Source organism: Chiloscyllium plagiosum, chromosome 43 (genome assembly GCF_004010195.1).
Source record: "Chiloscyllium plagiosum isolate BGI_BamShark_2017 chromosome 43, ASM401019v2, whole genome shotgun sequence".
NCBI lineage: Eukaryota > Metazoa > Chordata > Chondrichthyes > Orectolobiformes > Hemiscylliidae > Chiloscyllium > Chiloscyllium plagiosum.
Genome location: NC_057752.1, coordinates 8,809,041 through 8,832,889, shown reverse-complemented (window position 1 = coordinate 8,832,889; position 23,849 = coordinate 8,809,041). Strand labels below are relative to the sequence as shown.

General features: G+C 42.4%; 1 protein-coding gene across 5 annotated transcripts in view; it reads left to right on the top strand.

Annotated features, from left to right (window-relative positions):
- Positions 1 to 23,849, top strand: part of tank (TRAF family member-associated NFKB activator) — a 64,712-nt gene that overhangs the window by 7,308 nt on the left and 33,555 nt on the right. For 2 of the 5 annotated variants that reach the window (XR_006310007.1, XR_006310008.1), the window contains exons 2-3: positions 13,854 to 13,975; positions 16,504 to 17,099. Coding sequence is in view for 1 of the 5 variants with exons in the window: in XM_043681947.1 (XP_043537882.1) it covers positions 13,854 to 13,975; positions 16,504 to 17,099; positions 19,537 to 19,716 (898 nt within the window). In the remaining 4 variants the exon portion in view is untranslated. Of the gene's footprint in view, positions 1 to 13,853; positions 13,976 to 16,503; positions 17,100 to 19,536; positions 20,908 to 23,849 lie in introns of those variants that run through there. The other 3 variants (XR_006310006.1, XR_006310005.1, XM_043681947.1) reach the window with 3 other exon arrangements.

The following is a 23,849-nucleotide window of genomic DNA, read 5'->3' as shown; positions in this document are numbered from 1 at the left end:
TAGCCACAAAAAGACACGACCCTCTCTGCCTCGTAGCCCTATGCATGGTTAAAAAAATCACCATTTCGACTGGGACAACACATCTATCCTGGAACAGGCTAAACAAAGACATGCCAGAGAATTCCTAGAGGCCTGGCACTCCAACCACAACGCCATAAACAAACACATAGATCTAGATGCCATCTATCAACCCATCAGAAAATGAACAGGAAATTACATCACCACAAACCTCAGGAACCCCATCCAGGAGAAAGATATAAATAGAAAGCAGGAGACAACAGCTTCGCTTCACTTGGAGGTCGCCACTAATGATGTTACCTAGCCAGGTAATGAAATGTCTGGATATCAAACCTACAGCTCAGCGAGCAAACCTACACCCTTACCCTTTTGTCCTTAATGTATTTGTAAAAACCCTTTGGATTCTCCTTAATTCTATTTTCCAAAGCTATCTCACGTCTCCTTTTTGCCCGTCCTGATTTCCCTCTTAAGTATACTCCTACTTCCTTTATACTCTAAGGATTCACTCGATCTATCCTGTCCATACCTTACATATGTTTCCTTCTTTTTCTTAACCAAACCCTCAATTTCTTAGTCATCCAGCATTCCCTGTATCTACCAGCCTTTCCTTTCACCCAAACAGGAATATACTTTCTCTGGATTCTCGTTATCTCATTTCTGAAGGGTTCCCATTTTCCAGCCGTCCCTTTACCTGCGAACATCTGCCTCCAATCAGTTTTTGAAAGTTCTTGCCTAATACCTTGCTCCAATTTAGAACTTCAACTTTTAGATCTGGTCGATCCTTTTCCATCACTATTTAAAATCTAATAGAATTATGGTTGCTGGCCCCAAAGTGCTCCCCCACTGACACCTCAGTCACCTGCCCTGCCTTATTTCCCAAGAGTAGGTCAAGTTTTGCACCTTCTCTAGTAGATACATCCACATACTGAATCAGAAAAATTTCTTGTGCACACTTAAATTTCTCTCCATCTAAACCCTTAACACTGTGGCAGTCCCAGTCAGAAAGTTAAAATCCCCTACTATAATCACCCTATTATTCTTACAGATATCTGAGATCTCCTCACAAGTTTGTTTCTCAATTTCCCTCTGACTATTAGGGGGTCTATAATACAATCGCAATCATCCCTTTCTTATTTCTCAGTTCCACCCAAATAACTTCCCTGGATGTATTTCCGGGAATATCCTCCATCAGCACAGCTGTAATGCTATCCCTTATCAAAAATGCCACTCCCCCTCCTCTCTTGCCTCCCTTTCTATCCTTCCTGTAGCATTTGTATCCTGGAACCTTAAGCTGCCAGTCCTGCCCATCCTTGAGCCATGTTTCTGTAATTGTTATAATATCCCAGTCCCATGTTCCTAACCATGCCCTGAGTTCATCTGCCTTCCCAGTAAGGCCCCTTGCATTGAAATAAATGCAATTTAATTTATTAGTCCTACCTTGTCCCTGCCTGCCCTGACTGATTCACTTCTGTTTTCAACTGTACCAGTCTCAGATTGATCTCTTTCCTCACTATCTCCCTGGGATCCCCCCCCACCTTACTAGTTTAAATCCTCCCGAGCAGTTCTAGCAAATTTCTCTGCCAGTATATTAGTCCACTTCCAATTTAGGTGCAATCCGTCCTTCTTGTACAGGTCACTTCTACCCCAAAAGAGATTCCAATGATCCAAAAATGTGAATCCTTCTCCCATACACCAACTCCTCCACCATGCATTCATCTGCTCTGTCCTCCTAATCCTGCCCTCACTAGCTCGTAGCACCGGGAGTAATCCAGATATTACTATCTCGAGGACCTCCTTTTTAAATTTCTGCCTAACTTTCTGTAATCTCCCTTCAGAATCTCAACCTTTTCCCTTCTTATGTCTTTGGTTCCAATGTGGACAATGACGTCTTGCTGGCCCTTCTCCCCTTGAGAACATTCTGCATCCTCTCTGAAACAGCCTTGATCCTGGCACCAGGGAAGTAACACACCATTCTGATTTTTCGCTGCTGGCCACAGAAACGTCTGTCTGTACCTCGGACTAGAGAGTCCCATAACACAATTGATCTCTTGGAACCCGACGTACCCCTCATTGCATTAGAGCCGGTCTCAATACCAGAAACGTGGCTGTTCATGCTACGTTCCTCTGAGAATCCATCACCCTCTACATTTTCCAAAACAGCATACTTGTTTGAAATGGGTATAGCCACAGAAGGCTCCTGCACTAGCTGCCTACCGTTCTTACCTTTTCTGGAGTTAACCCATCTCTGTAACTGTATCTGAGACTTCCCCCCCCCTTCCTACAACTGCTATCCATCACATACTGTTGCTGTTACAAATTCCTCATTGCTTCTAACTGTCTCTCCAACCGATCCATTCGATCTGATAAGATTCACAACCAACAGCATTTATTGCAGATATAATCTGCAGTAACCCTTCAACTCTCTTTAAACTCCCACATCTGACAAGAAGCACATATCACTCTACTAAAGGCCATTTTTGCTCCTTCACAATCTACAGACCCAGAAAATAACATTGTCTTATTCCTCTACAAAACACTGCCCCACGTTAAATTAATAGTTATGGCTTATATTTTAAGTTTAATCAAGAGACATGTCTCAAAAAACATATAATCAAGGATGAACCCACTCTACTCACTACTGCAGACGTTCTGTAGGTCCCACTTAAAAACAATACACTTATCTACTTCTGTGCTCTGAACTTCGCCCAAACGGTTCCTCCAAGATCAGTTGTGAATTTCACTGTTTGTTAATTTTCCCAGATGCACTCCGATGTCCAGCATTACATGAATTCAAACAGGAAAGGCAGTTACTGTGCAGGTTCACTGCTGTGTCAGTTTCTTTCTCTCTCTCTCTCTCTTTCTCTCCTGCACTGACCTCAACATGTGCTTTCTTTGTTCTTCTCCCTTTTAAAACTGCTATTGTTTTGACTTTTTTTTTCAAAGTTCCAAAACAATGCAACAGCATATAAAACAGTAATTGCTGCTCCTGGAATTTGAGGAAATCATCTCCAGTACCTAAAATACCTCAATAAAGGAGCAGCTGTTACAGCCAGAAATTTTTCCCGTCCTCCATCTTGGATTACCTATATACCTTTAGTAAAATAGTAACATTAGGGCATCATCAAATACATGGAAACACCGATCTAATTTGTGCCAACACTTCACTGATCAATTTGACCAAGGGTCACTTGTGGAAGACTTCCTTGTTATCCAACTTAACAAGACCTCATTTGTTTAGAATGTTCAGATTGGTTCTCTGGCCTGAGAGGGGCAGGAGGGAATTGTTTGCTTTAAAACATGTGTCTCCACCTGAATAAAGTGAATAGATTCATTGTTAAATATTGACTTCAGGCAACACAAATGAACTCATCTTAAAACAAGTAAAATAAATATTCACCATACAAGAAATAACAAATCCACATTAAAGTAGACAGACACACCATAGAACAAAAAGACCCATTCAACACATTCAGTTTGAAAGAGAGTGTGATAATTTGGAGTATATTTGACTGTTAAGTGGGTTGCTGGTCCCCTTGAGTAGGAGGTTACCAGTGAGGTTTACCTCTGGTGATCTGAGATATTAACTCTGTTTCTCTTCACAGATGCTGCCTGACTTGTTGAGTATTTTCTGTTTGTTTGTTTGAGGTTTACCTCACTTTCTGCTAGAACCATATCAACCAAATTACAAAATGAATTTCAACTTTATGCAGAACAAATTAACAATGAAATTTTAATCGGATTCTGGTGTAAGTGTCTCCCACAGTTAATGATTCTTTGCACGTGCAATGGGATACTTCACTGCTCATGTGCAACACTATACCAACCAGACTGAGTTTTCAGCTATGTTTATGTCCTTCTGGTACTGGTGTAAGGAATATCCAACAGATGTGTTTTCCTAAAAATAAAATGTTGTACATTTGACCTCTAACCGTATTGTAATGGTACAATGATCATCAGAACATAAGTGTATGTGGGATACGAGGGGGAGTGAATGCTCAAATCTGATCTAACATTTACTTAGCTTTGTGCATGTTCTAAAAAAGGCTATCTCTGATTTCTGCCATTAGTTAATCTTTTCTGTGGCCCTTTTTCACTTGTCTCTCCTTTAGTTAGATGATAAAAATCCCCTCCAATCAAAAATCTGTCTAACTCAGCCTTGGATTATATTCACTACAACGCAGTTCCCTCTGCTTTCTGATGTAGTGAATTCCGAAGACAAGTGACCTTATGAAAGATGAAATTTCCCATCATCTTCGATTTAAATGGGAAGTGTCTTATTTGTAAGCCATGTCCTTAGTTCTAGACTTATATGCAAAAAGGAAATGTTCTCTTCAATACGTGTAGGCCAAACCTGCTCAAGCTTTTGTCGTAAGCCAGCTTCTTAAATCTTATAATCAGCTGAGCTAACCTTGCAATGCAACTATATCCCTCCATAATATAGCAAATAGGAGCAGCAGTAGGCCATTCAGCCCATTGAGCCCACTCTGCCATTCAGCATGATTATAGCTGATCCTCTAATTCAAAGGCATACTCCATTGACACCTTTAGCCTGCAGAATTGTACAGATATAGTACTCCAGAAGCAGTTCTTCTAAGTCCTGTTATAGCTGTAGAAACACTTTTCTACTTGTATATTCCATTTATCTTGCAATAAAGGTCAACATTCCAGTTTTCTTCCCAATTACTTGCTCTACATGTACTGTAGTCTTTGTGATTCAAGCTCACATTTACCCACACCATACTCCATCTGCCAAATTTATGCCTAATCACGTTATCCCCTTTCAAAACTCTGTGTCCTCTTCCCAACTTTCTTTCCTACACATCTGTGTATCACCAGTAAATTTAGTGACCAAACATTTCATGCCTTCAAAGTTATTGATACCTAATGCCTAATCACTGATCCCTGTTACATTCCACTAATACAGTCTGCCAAAATGAAACAACCACTTATCTCAACTGTCTGCTTCCTGTTAGTTAGCCAGTCCTCTATCCTTCCTAACACATCACCCCTGACACAATTAGCTCTTATTTTGTGGTGTCATCTTTTAAACAGCACCTTAATGAATGTCTTTTGGAAATCCAAATACACCACTGAAATAACTCCACAGAGGCCAGTATCCTGTCACCAGGTCACCCTTTATGACTTTGACACTAATCCACTTCCTCAGAGCCATGTCTCAGAATGAGCAGAACCTCTGACACTCCAGTTTTTTTTAATTTTTTTTTTGTTGTTTTTTCTTCTTCTTTTTTTTCCCCCACACTACCACCTAAGTGCGGTAGTGCTTATTTTTTCCCCAGCACCCATGGTGTGTGTGTGCAGGTGTGGGACACTCCAGTTTTTATCTGTCAGCCAGGGCTCCCTGATTGGACCAGGTTAACAGCCCCAATCAGGGAACTCATTCTATGAGGTCCACCTGGCTGACCTTATTATAATCACTGCATCCCTCCCCCTCCAAGTCCTGGAACGTAGGCCTGTTCTTTTTCCTGTAATGTTCTCCTGGGACGTTTTTGTACCAGGTCTAGTTCTGCTAACTCTGAAACCAAAAGAGAAAATGCTAGAAAATCTCAGCAGGTCTAGCAGCATCTGTAAGGTGAGAAAAGAGCTGACGTTTCGAGTCCAACTGACCCTTTGTCAAAGCTAAAAAAAGGGAGAAATAGGGAGGTATTTATATGAGGCTGAGGGAAGGTGAGTCATGGCTCCAGAAGCAAAGGTAGCAATAAAGAGATGATAATGACAGTGCATAGAGAGATTATAGGGAGATTAGGAGCTGTGAATGACCAAGGCTGAAACCAGTGCTATGTGACAAAATATGTGGGGGATGGGTGAAGCAGAGGCAAAATGGAAAACAGGGGAGAAGGGTAGCAAAGAGGGAAGAGGAGAGGAAAAAGGTGATGAGAGAGTAGGGAGCGAGAGAAAGAGAGACAATCAAGAAATAAGAGGTACAGAACAGTGAAAATAAAAACTAAAATAAATGAAATAAAATTACGGAGCAGAATGAAAACAGAGGGGTCAAGATGGGATAATCATCTGAAGTTGTTGAATTCAGTGTTGAGACTGGCAGATTGTAATGTGCCTAGTCAGAAGATGAGATGCTGTTCATCCAGTTTGCGTTGAGCTTCACTGGAACATTGCAGCAGGCCCAGGACAGACATGTGGGCATGGGAGCAGGATTGTGTGTTGTAGTGGCAAGCCACAGGGAGGTCCAGGACCTGATTGCGTACAGACCGAAGGTGCTCAGCAAAGCGATCACCCAGTCGGCGTTTTGTCTCTCCGATATAGAGGAGACCACATTGGGAGCAACGAATGCAATAGACCAGATTGAAAGAGGTACAAGTGAAACGCTGCTTAATCTGAAATGAGTGTTTGGGGCCTTCGATGGTGAGCACGGAGGAGGTAAAGGGGCAGGTGTTGCACCTTCTGCGATTGCATGGGAAGGTGCCGTGTATGATGGGAGAGGTGTTAGGTGTGATGGACGAGTGGGTTAGGTTGTCCCGGAGGGAATGATCTCTGCGGAATGCAGACAGGCGGAGAGAAGGGAAGATGTGATTAGTGGTGGCGTCGTGTTGGAGTTGGCGAAATGGCGGAGGATTATTCTTTGCATGTGAAGCTTGGTGGGGTGAAAGGTGAGAACAAGAGGGACCCTATCCTTGTTCTGGGAGGGGAGGGAGGGGGTGAGGGTCGTGGCGCATGAGATGGACCGCACGATGTCGAGAGCCCTGTCAACAACTGTAGGTGGGAAGCCACGGTTGGAGAAGAAGGAGCACATATTAAGAGCACCACTTTGGAAAGTGGCCTCATTGGAACAAATGCGGCAGAGGCGAAGGAGCTGAGAGAAAGGGATAGAGTCCTTACAGGACGTAGGGTGAGAAAAGCTGTAGTCCAGATAGCTGTGGGAGTCAGTGGGCTTGTAATGGACATTAGTGGATAGACTATTGCCGGAAATGGAGACAGAAAGGTCAAGGAAAGTATGGCTTGGAAAGGGTGGACGCTAAGAAATTGTTTCCGTTATGTGAGGAGACTAGGACCCGTGGGCACAGCCTTAGAATTAGAGGGGGTCAATTCAGAACAGAAATGCAGAGACATTTCTTCAGCCAGAGAGTGGTGGGTCTGTGGAATTCATTGCCGCGGAGTGCAGTGGAGGCCGGGATGCTAAATGTCTTCAAGTGAGAGATTGATAAATTCTTGATGTCACAAGGAATTAAGGGCCACGGGGAGAATGCGGGTAAGTGGAGTTGAAATGCCCATCAGCCATGATTGAATGGCGGAGTGGACTCGATGGGCCAAATGGCCTTACTTCCACTCCTATGTCTTATGGTCTTATGGTCTTATGGCAAGTGTCGGAGATGGGCCAGGTGAAGGTGATGGAGGGATGGAAACTGGAAGCGAAGTTTATGAATTTTTCCAGGTCAGGGTGAGAGCATGAAGCTCTGCCAACTCTGCCTTGGATACCAGCAGTGTGTACTGGACCCACCTGTTACGCCCAAAGCATCTTGACTGAAATTCACCTTCAGGCAGTAACAGTGTTGAGACTTCAGGTTTCCTCAACACAAGATAGAGGTGCAGAACTCATGGGTTCTGACAGCCTTTCAGGCTGTTCTGAGGGGCCACGTATATTATTCTTCTGCTCCATTTACGAATTTGCAGCATTCACATGATCCATGTGCCTGTTCAGGACTGCCTCACCTACCTAAACTTTGTATGTCATGAGATCAGACCTTGTGTCAACCATGCCTTTTAACCACACAGGGCTGTTTCAGTGATTTTGACATTAAACTTCGTCCCCTGAAATAAACTGCCTCTCCCGCTTAGAGGGGTCTTGTGCCTGGCATTGGTGTTCCTGATGCCATTTTACCCATTTCCCTTCCCATGTCTGTAAGATCAGGTTTAATGGTGGAGTATTCTCCCCATTATCAACTGCTGGAGCTATCCCTGTAGTTGCATGAGGGGTGTTCTTATAATCAAATAGGAACTGGGACAGTTTGGTATTGAGGATCTGAAACCTGAATACAGGCTGAAGTAACTAGTTGTTGTCAGGAACAACCACTTAACAGATGCTCTTAATAACTTAGGCGGCAATAAAATGACTTCTCGATGCAAATAATATGACAAAATGGCTTCTAGGCTGCAAATTGACAATTCTGCGAAAGCTGCATAAAATGGCTTTTAAAGTTACTTACTTCTAATACTGCTATAGCTGCATAATTGAGTAACCAGTCTGCTTTAATAGAAATTAGCCAACAATGCACCCTTTACAGCATAGAAATAACTAGACTAGATAAGACATTACTGGCCGTTCCTAGCTGAACTTCAGCTGCAGGTGCAATGACTCGGTTAGTGGGATAAGGGTGGCCTGAGTGTTAGAAAAGAAAGTTGGTTCCCAGGAAATATCATTGGACCAAGTAACTGTCAAATAAAGTGGTATTGTGTATTAATTGGTATTTGTTTGAATGTACTGTGCGATCATGGCCTGTACCCTTCTTTGAGAAAAATATAAAAATACCTATATTTTAAGCCATGTACACAACTCCTCTGAGGAACACGGAAATGTATAACTTTTGTGCTTCTGGATGTTCTGTGCCTGTCCATATGAAAAATAAAAAATGAAGTCTTAAAAGCCAGACCAATTGCGAGTATTTATTGACCGATCGTGGAACCGAGAGACCCCGCTGGGAGTCTAGATCTTCAGTATTTTTAAGCCTGCTTTCAAAGTTTGGAATGCTTTTTCTGCCAGACCATTGCATGATGGATGGTATGGAGCTGTTCTTACATGTCGAATGCCATTTGACTTTAGGAAATACTCAAGTTCCCTGCTGGTTAATGGTGGCCCATTTTCTGTGACCAACACTTCTGGGAGCCTCTGTGCATTGCAAAAGATGTCGTTGTGTTTGACAAATGAACTCTATGCATGTCCAACCACTTTGATTGGGCGTCCCCAATGACTAAAAACATAGAGCCCATGAAAGGACCAGCAAAGTCAATGCGTAACCGAGTCCAGGATTTACCTGGCCATTCCCACGAGTGTGGGGGAGCTGCTGGCGATAATCCTTCTCCTTTATTGGCACTCTGGGCACTGCCACACCAATGCAGCTATGTCAACATCCAACCCTGGCCACCAGACATAATGTCTCCCCAACATTTTCATTTTGGAAACCCTGGTGGAGTTCAGTCAGTATCTGGCGGCTACCTTTGCAAAGGACAATCACTCTTGCTCCACATAATAATGTGCCACCCTTCATGCTGATCTGGTCTCACCAGGTCCAGAAAGGTTTCATTTCTGGTTGTGACGGCCCTTTTGTTTCCCTCATTACCACCAGCTGTTTTAGTTTTGCCAGGATCGGATCTTTTTGTATCCACAGTCGGATATTGTCAGTAATAACGGGAAGGATGTCCAGAAAGTTTAAACCAGAATGGACTGTTCCAGTGGCAGCGACACTGGTGAAGTATCTGCCAGTGAGAGGCGGCTCAAGGCATCGCATTTGCTACTTGGCCTCACGGACAGTGTTCCAATTTGTAATTGTATGCACTCAATGAGAGCCCACCACTGAATTCGACCTGAAGCTATGGTTGGCACAGCCTTGTCCTCTTTCAGTAGCCCTAGCAGGGGTTTGTGGTCCATTGCTATGACAAATTTATATCCGTAAAGGTATTGGTAGAACATTCTCACACCAAAATTTCCTTCTGTATCTCATTGTATTTGCACTCTGCATCAGCCAAAGTCCAGGAGGTACACGCTATCGGGCATTCCTCTCCATTGGGCCATCTGTGAGCGAACACAGCACTTTACAGGGAAGTATCACATGTCAGCACCAGATCTTGCTTGGGATCACAGTGAGCCAACAGCTTAGACAATGACAGCTGCTTCTTCACTTCCCTAAAGGCTATGTCTTGCCTACGTGACCATTTAAACAAGGTTAGCCCTTTTTCAAACCGAAGCTCTGGTATAGATGTGGGAATCGGGGCACCTTTGATTGCCCTCACTTTATCTTTCAAAGGGTGTAACCTGGTCTTGTCAACTCTGTAGCCCAAGTAGATCACTTGGTGTGCCTGGAGCATATATTTTTCCCTCTCAAGGCATATACTCTCCTGGGAAAAACATTTAAGCACTATGTCCAAATTCTCTAAATGTTCTTTATTGGTCTTCCCTGTTATGCACATCCTCCAAATAAATAATGACTTGGGGTAGACCTTGTAAGATGTTCTCCATTGCCCACTGGAAAATGGCACAGGTTGATGATATCCCAAATGGCAGTCTCATATGTTGGGACAAACCTTTATGAGTATTATTTGTAGCATACTTTGAGAATTCTCATCTAACCGCAATTGCAAGTATGCATGGCTCATGTCCAGCTTTGTGAAGACCAGGACCCCTGCCAGTTTTGCATATAAACCCCCTATAGGAGGCTTTGGATATTTATCCAGCTGTGAAAAGCACTTACCGTTTGTTTAAAATCACCACAAAGCCCATCAGGCTTCACAATCGATACAACTGGTGTTGCCCGTTCCACAAACTGGATTGGTTTGATGATTCCTTCCCTTTCCAGCCTCCTGATTTCTGCCTCTACTTTTGCCCGTAAGGCAAATGGCACAGGGCAGGCCTTGCAGAATCATGGAACTGCTTCCCGGGAAACATATAAGGTGGCCTTGGCTCCTTTGATAGTCCCTCAACCTTCTTAAAAAACTTTTGGGTATTTAATTAGGACGTCACTCAGGCAACTATTTTCTAATTGGAAAATGTTGAGCCAATCAAGTTGAATCTTTCTCAACCAATTCTACCCCATCCAGCTTCGGCCTGAGCCTTTTACTACAATCAGTGGGAACTGAACCAGCTGCTTCTCATAAGGGACCGGAACTGAAATTGTACCCTTCATCTGTAACAGTTCCCTGGTATAGGTTCTCAGTCTAGCTGTGGTCTTGCACAAACAATAGGGTTGGGAATCCAGAATGAATTTTGTTAAAGACTGATTCTGCGATCACTACTATAGCTGCACCAGCATCAATCTCCATTAGAACTCGGTGACCATTTAACTAGACGTTTATTTTGATTGGTTCGGATTTGGATATTGCTTAACAAGTTAACTCTTCCAACCCACACATAAGTGGACTTTCCAGAGTGTGCACTCTCTGGGAAACCAGTCTATAGTTCTCTTACTCAGTTCAGGCTTAATGGGACTCTTTTGCTGTCTCGAGTCCGCATTGCTTTCAATCTGCACCATGTCATTTGCCCAGAAAAAATAACACATTCTTTCAATATGCTAGGCCCAGTCTTCGATGGCTGGATCAAATGAGTCAACCTTCCCAAATAACAGCAGGATGTCAGAAATGCTTACCCCCAACTCAAAGACAACTGTTGCGAGTGAATTTCTCCAGGACCGTGTTTTTCTCTTGTCACCCCTGAAATAACTCCACAGAGGCCAGTATCCTGTCACCAAGTTATCCTTTATTTCCATGTGGAGAGTCATTGACACTGATCCAGCTCCCTCAGAGCCAGCTCTTAGAGTGAACAGAACCTCTGGAAGTTGTGACAATGCTGTCACTTTAACAAGGTTATTTTGTCCTTGGGTTTTTTAAAGAGAGGTCATAAAAGCAGAGGTGCTGAGGGGTCGAGAAAGAGCCTAGTTTGACAATGGCAGGGGAGTGGCCAGCTCTCCCAGTTCAGGTTTTCTCTTGTTTGGTTTAGTTGTGGCAACCACACGATGCTGGAGTCCAGGAAGTTTGCAAGCTTCATCTAATGAACCCTGACTGACTTTCTCTCTGACATGTGGGCGGCACGGTGACATGTGGGTGGCACAGTGGTTAGCACTGCTGCCTCGCAGCGCCAGAGATCCGGGTTCAATTCCCGCCTCAGGCGACTGACTGTGTGGAGTTTGCACATTCTCCCCGTGTCTGCGTGGGTTTCCTCCGGGTGCTCCGGTTTCCTCCCACAGGCCAAAGATGTGCAGGTCAGGTGAATTGGCCATGCTAAATTGCCCATAGTGTTAGGTAAGGGGTAAATGTATGGGTGGTTTGCGCTTCGGCGGGGCGGTGTGGACTTGTTGGGCCGAAGGGCCTGTTTCCACACTGTAAAGTAATCTAAAAAAAATCTAAAAAAAAAATCTCTCTGGACGTTGTTCTCTCCTACCTGTAAAAATTGGTGTTTCAATTTACCTTTTTGCCAAGGGGTGTGTTTATGGGATGTTACTGGATTGGAATGGCTCCTTGGTTATATTGCTGTATTGGGTCGGTTAAGTTTTCCAATAGTTAAGTTATTCTAAATTCCGTTTTCTTTTGTTCGTGTTGCAACTGTAGTGTTTAAATAAACTCTATTTTTCTTAAAGTCGAGTGGTTTGACCAGTCGCATCACATCTGGAACATCCACTTCACATCTGCTTTTAAAATAAGAAAAAGTTAGGGTAGAGGCTGCCTTCCGAAAATATTTTGATGGGGTCTGGCCCGGTCCATAACACACCCCGTTTATATCTATCAGCCAGAGCTCCCCGATTGGGGTTAGTAATCTGGTCCAGTCAGGGAATTTGTATTCTATGTGAGGTCCACCTGGCTGACTGCAATCTAATCACTACAACTGCTTCTATAGGTACCCCGTTACTCGCTTCCTCAAAAACTCCAATTAGTCAGCCCTGATTTCCCTTTCACAAAGCCATATTGTATATGCCTGGTTGTATGGATTCTAGAACTTTCCCTATGACTGATGTTAGGCCAACTAACCTATAGGTTTCGACTTTCTGTCTTCCTCCTTTCTTGAATGTTTGCTATTTTCTAATCCACCAATGGCTGAGCCAGAATCTAGGAATTCTTTGAGAGTTATAACCAATGCATCTACAGTCTTTGAAGTAACTTCTTTTAAGACCCTAGAATCCAGGTCCTAAGGTCCAGGGAACGTGTCAACATTGAGTTCCAGTAGTTTACCAGAGCCTTTTTCTAGTGATTTTATAGAGTCATAGAGTCATAGAGATGTACAGCATGGAATCAGACTCTTTGGTCCAATCTGTCCATGCCGACCAGATATCCCAACCCAAACTAGTCCTACCTGCCAGCACCATATCCCTCCAAACCCTTCCTATTCAAATACCCATCCAAATGCCTCTTCATTAAGTTCCTCTCTCCCTTTTCAGTCTTGATTTCCAGCTATTCTTTTGATATAAATAATCGAAAGAACTGTGGATATCAGAAATCATTAACAAAAAACAGAAATTGCTGGAAAAACTCAGCAGGTCTGGCAGAATCTGTGGAGAGAAATCAAGAGTTAACATTTCAGGTCCAGTGACTCTTCCTCAGAACAGACTTGTTGAGCTTTTCCAGTAATTTCTATTCTTTTGATGTGTTTTGTATCTTCTACACTGTGGAACAAACTTTCCTTCGAAGTGGAGACTTCACAGGATAATTAAAGTTACAGGAGGTTAATTGACTCATGTTACTTCATTGATCTAGAATAACCCTAAACGTCTCTCTTGCAACACCAATTGGTTCTCAAATGATTCCAAGGTTTTCAAGGTTTTTAATTTATTAGAGACAAGTCTCTACTCAACTCTCCAATTTCTTCACCCTTCCCTAGCCTGGAGGTTCTGAGGTCAGTTGTTTCACGTGCATTCCTGTCCTGGGTAGGATCAGTAAGTACAGCGTACACCAATAATTAACCTTGGGATTTTCCAGCTCTGTACCCAAATTAGTGTGTAGGTTTACCAACTGATTTATGGGGCCAACACTTTGTGTGGACCAGGGTGATCTGGCTCTTTCAGTAAAATGGAAACTAGATAATATAATGGTTCAGACTCAACTTATCAACTGACCTTATGAAGTGATATTACCATGGTTAACTCTGAACTCTTGCTTTCCATTAGTTTGAAGGAGATGGAAGAAACATTTGAACTGCTGTACCAGGAGTTTAGACGATTGAAATCTGTGTGTGAGAGGCAGGCAGAGATGATTAAGAAGTTGACTGAGAAAAGAGAAATGGCTACTGGTGAGTAAAGAGCAACGTTTTCAATATAGACCCCGTAGCAACCTTCCAGCTCAGCACCGTCCTCATGACCTGTCCCATCTGTCAATCTTCCTTCCCACCTATTTTGAATTAGAATTAGTTATCATGTGTACTTTTACAAACAAATACTACCTTCTCCCCCACCCCACCCCCTCCTGTTAATCTCTCCACCCCCGAGGCTCCCAGCCTCATTCCTGATGAAGGGATTTTCCCAAAACATTGATTTTCCTGCTCCTTGGATGCTGCCTGACCTGCTGTGCTTTTCCAACACTACTCTAATCTTGACTCTAATCTCCAGCATCTGCAGTGCCTACTTCCGCCAAGTTTCCCATTAGTTGTTGGTTAGATGGAAGATGTACTTTTTTTCATTTGACAAGAGATGTTATCAATAAAGTGTAGCATAAAAGGTGAAGGGACAAAATTCTACAGGAATTGATTTAAGATTAAAAGGAAGATCATGCAGCACTTAGAATATTATATCCATTGGTGTATGTGTGTGTTTTATGCAGAGAACCTTTCTCATCAAGGTGAACAATGGTGAAATAATGCAAGAATTGTGAAGAGATTAACACAACAGGTCTACTCCTTGACATGAAAGCTTATTTTTCCTTTCAGAACTAGCTTTCATTGAGGAATGGAGGAACAGCAGGGGGCCATTCATTCCTTCAGAAATGTTCTGCTGTTCAATTAGATCATTGCGAATCTGCACCTCGCTCCATTTACCTCCTGACCTCCCTTATTCAAAGCAAAATTTATCAATCTCAACCTTGGAAAATTTTGATTGATCCATCACCCACAACCTTTTGGACAAAGAGAATGCTGATCATCTTAGTGTGAAAGTGTGCCTCTTGAATTCACCTTGAAATCAAGGAGTCATAGAGTTGTACAGCACGGAAACAGACCCTTCAGCTCAACTTGTCCACGCTGACCCGATATCCTAAATTCATCTCATCCCATTTGCCAGTATTTGGTCCATATCCCTCTGAAACCTTCCTATTCATATACCCATCCAGATGCCTTTTAAATGTTGCAATTGTACCTGTCTCCAGCACTTCCTCTGGCAGCTCATTCCATACACGCACCACCCTCTGTATGAAAATCTGCCCCTTTGGTCCCCTAAATTCTAACTTCAAGATTTTCCCACTTGTTTCTGACTCCCCTGATGGCCCCAAATCCCATAGCAGGGGGTTTGTCTAAAGACTTGGCCGACATTCTCCCCTCAGTCAACACACTCAACACAGATAAATTGGGCATTCATTTGCTTACTGTTTGTGGGATTTTGTTTTGCACAAATTAGCTGCTTCATTAACCTTCAAAACAACACTTCAAGCGAAATACGTTGGCTTGCAGTACTTTATGATATCCTGTGTTCATTATAGGTGCTGCATAAATGCAAGGTTTTTATTTATGTACAGTGATATCGTGAATATGCATGTTGATGTATTTACACTAGTGCTGCCCCCCCAATGGTTAGAGGCACTGCTAATGGGGCACTTATCAACTGATGTTGGTTCTTATTTTTATCAAACTGTCAGAATTGCCATGTTGACACCAAAGAATGTAGTCAGGCGTCTCATGCTTGCACTTCAGCTTGAATCCAATGACGTTGCAGAGCTGCCGAACTGCTGTAATATAGTTGGTGTCACCAAAACCCTTGGAGCACTCCTATTTATATGTTGGCATGGATTATGAATGCAAGAGACAAATTTATCCAGTGAGCAGAGCAATCCCAGATTCTGTTCCCAGGCTGTGCCAAGAAAGCTGATCTCAGTTAATGGTGGTGGAGGGGTAGGTCACAATTAGCTGCATTTCCTCTGGATTGCAGAGGGAAATTGGTCTTGGACATGATGCAGCAATCCCCACTGGAATGTGTGCATATTGAATGTGGACAGGATCAATTTTGGCAGCAATGCCCTGACTGGAACTTACCAGAAAGTGTTATGCATGAATAATGCAAACTTCAGTGAGATATAAGAACATAGGAAATAGGAGCAGGAGGAGGCCATCTTACCCATCGAACGTGCTGCAGCATTCAATAACATTATGGCTGATCTTTTTGTGGCCTCATTTCCACTTATCTACCTGCTCACCATAACCCTTAATTCTTTTACTGTTCAAAAATATATTATCTTTGCCTTAAACAAATTCAATGAGATAGCCTCGGCTTCTTCACTGGGCAGGGAATTCCACAGATTCACAATTGTTTGGGTGAAGAAGTTGCTCCTCAGCTCAGTCCAAAATCTGAACCCTCTTATTTTGATGCTATTCCCCCCCAGCTGTAGTTTTCTAAGGGTGTCCAACATTTGTGGACCCATGGCTCAACATAAGCAAATTGTCCATTGTCCGTGTAGTGAATTCTAACCCATCTGTCTCTCTCAGACTCTGACCGAACTTCTGCATAGTTCCATTTTCTGTTTCCATATCCTCTTTTAAAATGTTTAAAGGTGAGAAATATATTTTCGTCAAAATCTTTCTGTTTTCTCATGATTCTTCTTCTTGCTTACTTTCAGAAAGGCCATTCACTCTGCCAATACAGTGCACAGATGCTGGGAAGCCAGACCAATCTGAAGGACCCTTTCTCAGACCACAGAAGCAGAAAGTCCTCCAGGTAGCTGCCTGCAATGTTCCTACTGATTCTCAAGGCATTATGGTGGACAGAAAACATGGCAAGGAGCTTGAGTATTGTTCCAGACTTGACATCAGATTTCCCCCAACCAGAGATGAATCCAGCTTTTTCATAAGTGAACCAGAGAAATTAGCCGACTTGAATACTGTTCATCAACCAGAACCTCCAACTCCAATTGACGGAAGTGTTAATGACTCTCTGAGCAACTTGTATGATGACTGCAGATGCTCTTACAACTTTAATGTAGATAGGAGTTCATTGGAACAGCCAGCTATGGATATTTCTCACCACATCCTGGGTGAGGGGGATATAATTTTAAAATCGAATTACCTCTTTCAGGAAAGACAGTACTCAGGTAATGATTTGGAAAACGTTCCAGAGCAAAGGAACTTGAACTCAGCTGTTATCTATCGTTCCACAGATTGTGTATCTGTTTTACCTGAACTTTCCATCCCTCCAGAGATAGCGGAGCCACAGCAGGTAGGCAACTGCATTTTATTATTGTATAACAGTGTCACACCATTCAAACATGTCTGGAACATTTTCATATAAGACTATCTAGTAATTATGAAAGTATCCAAAAGCCAATAAGTAGACTATGTAATGTGACTCCACAAAAGATTGTACCATGTGGTTTGGGCAGGATGAAAACCTTAGCCCAGGTATTTGAGGTGCAGAGGTGTGTCATGCTGTCCTTCCACCTTGGATCCTGAATTTAATGAGTTGACGTTAAATAGAGATGTCCACTCTGAAATGATTTGGGTAGTTTTAAGCACAACTCCTAGTAACTGCAGGCCCACAGCATGAAACCACCTAGAACCCAATACTAATTGACTATGGTTGGTACGAATGGTTCCACTGTCATATTCTTGAGATGAAGCAGTGTGTGTGCTGTGTGGAGGATTTTATGTGCAGCTTGCACTATACCTCACCGAAGAGTCATTGATGCTGGCACTCAGTTGAAAAGTGCTGTGTTTTCTAGTACTGAACGATATCAATGAGCTCCCAATTCAGCAAAAGATTTTAGAAAAACATAAGTGGATGGAAATTTCTCAGGCACTGAACGATGTGGTCATTGGCAAGAAATTTGAGAAAATTGTTTGAGATGGCCAGTGAGGACCTTATTGACGTCAAAGGTAAAAGGTTCCAACGGAGTATTGAACGATGAGACGAGATTCTCATTAGTGAGAAGCGAGAGGCTGATTTACATTGATTAGCATACATTAACGCCTCATTATGACATCACCTGGCCTCATTGATATTCCCATTCTCCTACCCTCAGGATAGAAAGTAGACGGAGACAATTCCCGACATGTCAGTCAGATGAGTAACCTGGTGACTTCAAATCACTGCTTACTCTTCCAGACCTTTATTTCAGGGCTCCATGGGCAATGACTGCCTGCTCTCCCCCTCACCCCATCCACCAGGACCTCCAGGTCCCTGTCAGCAAAGGGGAAGTGACAATTACCTTCTGCCTAACGTGTCTGGGGCAATTGACAGGAACTGTGAAGGGCAGCTGCAGAGTGCCAGAGCCTGACCCAATGCACTGCTGGGTTTTAAAGGTGGTGCAGGGAAATCCAGGGAGATCTCATCAGTGGTCAGTACTTCTGCCTGTGACACGTGGGAGAATACAATGAGAGGAGACCATAGGGGTGTGGTACACAGATAATGAGACAAGTTTGAGAATATAGCATGAGGAAGCTAGGGTGCGCAGAGAGAAATCCTCCATGAAATGTGCCAAAAAATTATACTTTGCCAATTTCTGGTAAGATTTAGCCCACAGCTAAAACTTGAGCTCCCTGGTGAATGTGATAACTATCCATATAACACTTAAGAGTCTGACTAGCAATGATGCTTCAGTTGCTCTGATTTCCAGCATCTGCAGTCATTGTTTTTACCTACCTGATTTACAAAAGGACCTAGCACTGAGTGGCTAAACATCTATCTGATTCAGGCAGTGGGCCTTAGTAATGTACAACTTGGGCTTGTATGATTTACGTCAGGCCCCAATTGCTTTTTTAAATGACATCTTGGCGGGAGTAAGCACTATCCATTCTTGGCAACATAGCCAAAACAGACCAAAGTAATATGTTTAAAATTCTGCCAAACCAGAGCTTTTCCAATGCACTGCTGAGAGAGAGAGAGAGTGTGTATGTGTGAGAGAAAGTGCGAATGAGAGACTGTGTGTGTGTGTGCGTGTGTATGTGTGAGAGAAAGTGCGAATGAGAGACTTTGTGTCTGTGTGTGTGTCTGTGTGTGTGTGTGTGTGTATATGAGTGTGAGACAGTGTGTGAGCATTAAGGTAACACAGTGAGGTAGCACTGCTGCCTCACAGTGCCAGACACCAGCTTTGATTCCAGCCTCAGGTGACTGTTTGTGTGGAGTTTGCACATTCTTCCCGTGTCTGCATGGGTTTCCTCCAGCTGCTCTGGTTTCCTCCCACAATCCAAAGATTTGCAGGTTAGGTGGATTGGCCATGGGAAATTGCCCATGCTGACCAGGGATGTGCAGGCTAGGTTGATTAGCCATGGGAAATGTGGGGTTACAGGGAGACGGTAGGGTGTAGGTCTGGGTGGCATGCTCTTTAGAGGGTTGGTGTGGACTTGATGGGCTGAATGGCCTTCTTCCACACTGTAGGGATTCCATATGTGAGAGACTGAGAGTGTGTGTGAGTGTGTATGTGTGTGTGAGTGAGTATGCATGTGTGTGAGAGTGACTGTGTGAGAGATTGGAGTGACTGTGTGAGAGATTGTGTATGTGTGTGTAAGAAAGAGGGTGTGTGTGTGAGAGAATATGTGCTTATGTGAGAGAATGTTTGTGTCTGTGCATGTATGAGTGGATGAGAAAAAAAAAGCTTTCAATAACACAAACTGGTTGTGTTTATGTGATAAGTGTTACGTTGTCTGATTGGCTGCAGAGTTCATGGAGCCCTCATTGTTTAGCTGAGGAATGCTGCACAGGACATGAAGCCATGCTGAGCTCTGAATCAAGCCTCAACTCCCAAGTCTGTGAATTCTGCCAAGCTGTGTTCCCAGCTGGTGCAGCAACTCGAGCCGATTACTTGGTGCATCTCACTGGACATATTGAATTCGAGTAACTCCTGTGGCTGCATTTGTGGGCATCTGATTAAACCCAACTAACTACTGCAAAAGGCCGTTGATCAACACTGTACTCAATTCAATAGACACTGACTGGCCAAGTGTGGGTGAAAGTGTTTGATCTTGACCATGTACAACGATAGGGATGAGGGGCACTCTTAACTGGATTGCAATGGCACTCAGGACGGGATGTGGTGGGAAGGTAATTAAACTAATGCGAAAAGACCGGAATTTGCTGCACAGCAGACTGCTTTACACTCCATGTAGTTCGGAGAACAGATGGCAGAAAGTGTTTGATCCATGGAATAACAAACAGCAGGAGTGTGTTACCAGGCAGCAACTCACCAGGGAAGACTTCAGATCATGGCGGCAACATTACTGTTTCTGATAGATAGCAGGCAGTCTAACAAAACAAACTTTGGTAACATTATGCCTAATTTCATGTCGCCTCCTTTATAGTGATATCAGTAAGATTATGCAACACTATAGGAGACCTTTCAGCCCATTGTACCAGTGTCAGTTCTTTGAAAAAGCTCTCTGATTAGCCCCATTCTCCTGCTTTCCACATAACTCAGCATTTTGTTTTACTTAAAGTATCTAACCAACTCCCTTTTGAAAGCCACTTTGCCATTGCACTTTCAAGGAGCATATTCTAGATCTTAACCACTTATTGTTTTTTAAATGTTTCCTTGCGTTACCTTTGGTTCTTTTCCAATTGCTTTAATAATGTTTTCTCTTGTTAACAACCTTCCTGCCACTGGAAGCAGAAAATAAGGAAAACAAACTATCAAAACGCTTCATGATTTTGAAATGTATTTTAACCCCCTCTGCTTGAAGACGAACATCCTGTCCAAGCTGATGTCTTTTATCCCTGATATCCTTTTATAAAGCTAATAATGCTGTATTCCTTTTTTATTAACCTTCGTGCCATCTTCAAAAACTTGTTACAACTACCTTGAAGTCAAGTGTTTCATGTGACTATGTGAGCCTTGTGACTTCCACTGCCATGATATTGTGATGTGTGACCTCTCATAGTCATATAGTCAGGTTAACAGATTTTTGTTTGTTTGATGTCTAATTATTTGACTTAGTTTGGCATATGGAGCTTTGCCTCCGACAAGATATCTTTCCCTGATGTGCCAGGATTTTTTTTTTATTGTTTGTTCACATGATGAGGGCGTCACTGACCAGGCCAGCATTTATTGTCCATTCCTAATTGCCCAGTGGGTAGTTAAGAGTCAATCGCATTGCTGTGGGTCTGGAGTCACATGTAGGCCAGACCAGGTAAGGATGGCCTTTTCCTTTCCTAAAGGACATTAATGCACCAGACTGGTTTTTCCAACAATTGACAATGGATTCATGGTCATCATTAGACTCTTAATTTATTGAATTTAATTCATTGATTTTTATTGAATTCAATTTACACCATCTGCCATGGTGGTATTCAAACCCAGGTCCCCAGAACATTACTTGGGTCTCTGGATTAACAGTCTAGTGAAAATACCTCTAGACCATTGCCTCCCCTCCAATATCCTTCATAATATTAGAAACTAGGTACAAATGACTAGGTATTGAAAGATCCAAAAGGCATTTATTACAGCTATTATAGACAATTGTTACCTTCACAGTCATATTAGTGTCTGGGCTAGTGTTAGGCTATTCAGTTATCACAGGGCAATATTCTTCCATTAACGTTTCATGCTTCAAGTGATTGCAGTTAAGATGGAGTCTGAGATCTTTATGACATCAAGTTACATGCCATAATACATAAATGGTACACTGCTGTAAGACATGCGATAACATGCATCTTGTACCAAAGATAAAGAAATTATCCCAAACGGATATACATGGTTTTGTACATGAGCATGTGTGGTCAATTGGATAATTATATAAGCTGGTAAAATAGGGTTTTAAAAGCTAATATTTAAAACTTCAATGTAACACTTTGGAGGTTTGATAATTTGTCTTGATCTAGTGATCAGTTCTTGGTTTTAAGACAGTCTGTGTTTTCATTTTAGTCCACAATTAAAAAAAGAGAACAATAAAAATATGTATTTTTTACAGCTATATATTGTGAGGCAGTCTCTCATAGGCTGTACCTTGGAGTGCCACTTGCTAAGTGTCTTTCAGAATGTGCGATGGTAATATGTTGACACCAACCCCTTGTCAGTTTTAGCTTTTAGGGTGTGTTATTCTGCCTTTTCAGGACAAATGATGTTAATGGTTGTTAAAAACATCTGATTGTATTATATTATTGACATGACATGTGAGGGTGTGAAAAGCTTGTTCATCTTCTGAAATTTGTCTTTCATTTGTCTCACTGATGTATTTGTGTTTGTGCATGGTTTTAGCACTTTCCTTGCCTGTGATGTGACATTGTACCAGCTTGTTGGTAATTTATGTTTTGTTCTGGAATCTAGCTTTACCTTTCAAACCAGATTTCCTGCACATTCACCTAATGTCCCTTGATGTTGCATGCTTTATGGATAGCAAGAAAAACAGTAGAGTCATAGAGTCATAGTGATGTACAACATGGAAACAGACCCTTCGGTCCAACCCATCCATGCCGACCAGATATCCCAACCCAATCTAGTCCCACCTGCCAGCACCCGGCCCATATCCCTCCAAACCCTTCCTACTCATATATCCATCAAAATGCCTCTTAAATGTTGCAGATTTTGTTGGCTTGGTGTGCTCTGCTGACCATAGCAATGGTGTTGGCTGCACTAATTATTATTAGGCACAAATTATTGTTAACCTTCCACTATGGCTTTATGCTTGTGTCTATCTTCATGTAACACATCAATGATATGGCTCTTTTTCTTTCCCAAAGGACACTTTCTGAAGGTTTTAATTGGTGTAGAGGCAATGACAAATTGAATGACCTTCTCTGACAGTTCTTCTTTGGAGAGGTCACACTCATGCCTCTGCTGTAGCATCATCTGACAAATTAGTCAATAGACTCTTGGGGTTGCTGTCTGTATGACATAAGTTGGAGTCAGTCAATCCAGAAGTTAATGCTTATCTTGAGCTGATCTTTCAGAACTTGCTGCATCTTTTGTGGATCTTACTGATTCTTCACAGAAAGACCAGATACGTCAATTCTGTGAAGCTCCACCTCACTAGTGCCAGCATTTGTTTTTGGAATTCTCCTCCGAGGCTAATTTATGGCTTGATCTGTAAAATGCTTACTTTGTTTGAATAGTTGTAATTCAGAAAAGATATAATTGAAAGTTCAATTTACAAGTAAGTATTTACATTTCATTTTTTGCATTTGCTTTCATTTCTCTTTGCTTTTCGTCAAGAGGTAGAGTGTTTGTTTGTTTATTTTTTTTATTGGTTTTGCTTCACCCATTCTATTGTTTTTTCCCATGAATGCCTCCATTTCCAGTGTTTTTCTTGTTGCTGCTCCTTTACTGGCCTTGGCCCCTTTAAGAATATTGGTTTGACAACTACAGGCTTGTAGTTTTTAAAGTTGCAGCTTACACCCTGTAGGCAGCGTTCATGCCAAACAATGGAATGATGATGTCGTGCCAGCTTTAACTTTATTTTGGTGCTGTTTACCAGAAATAAGTCAGATCTGCCTTCTGGTTTGTCAATGTCCTATCTGCATATCTGTATGGCTGATGGAGAAAGAAAATAGTAGAACCAAGCAAGCTTTATACAGAGGTAAGGCTTCTTAGCATTGAAAAGCCTTTTGAAGTGTGTTTTTGTGTTGCTGTATTTTTTTTGGGAAAGCTTTGGAGCTGTGCTTTTAGAGCTCTTTAACTCTTGCTATTTTTTCAAAATCAAACCTGCAGGCGCTTTGGTATATTTTTGATAGAGACATGGAGAGTGGTAGATTATACATTGCCACTGTACAGGTCTCTAGCTTTCAGCCTTGCTTGTATTTGCAACTTCTGCCCCTTTAGCTTTAAGTAAAGTACCTTTAGAAGTTTCTTCTAATTTGAAAGAATTTAGATTTTAATCAGAAATAAATCAGTTTTGCCTTCTGGCTTGTCAGTGTCCTATCTACATAGCTGTATAATCTTAGAAGCTGATGCTGCGGATTGTCTGAATTCTGAAGGCTGTTTTCCAGTTGATATTCAATAGTTTTTCCAATATCTGCCACCAAGATCCTGTAGGTTTTGTT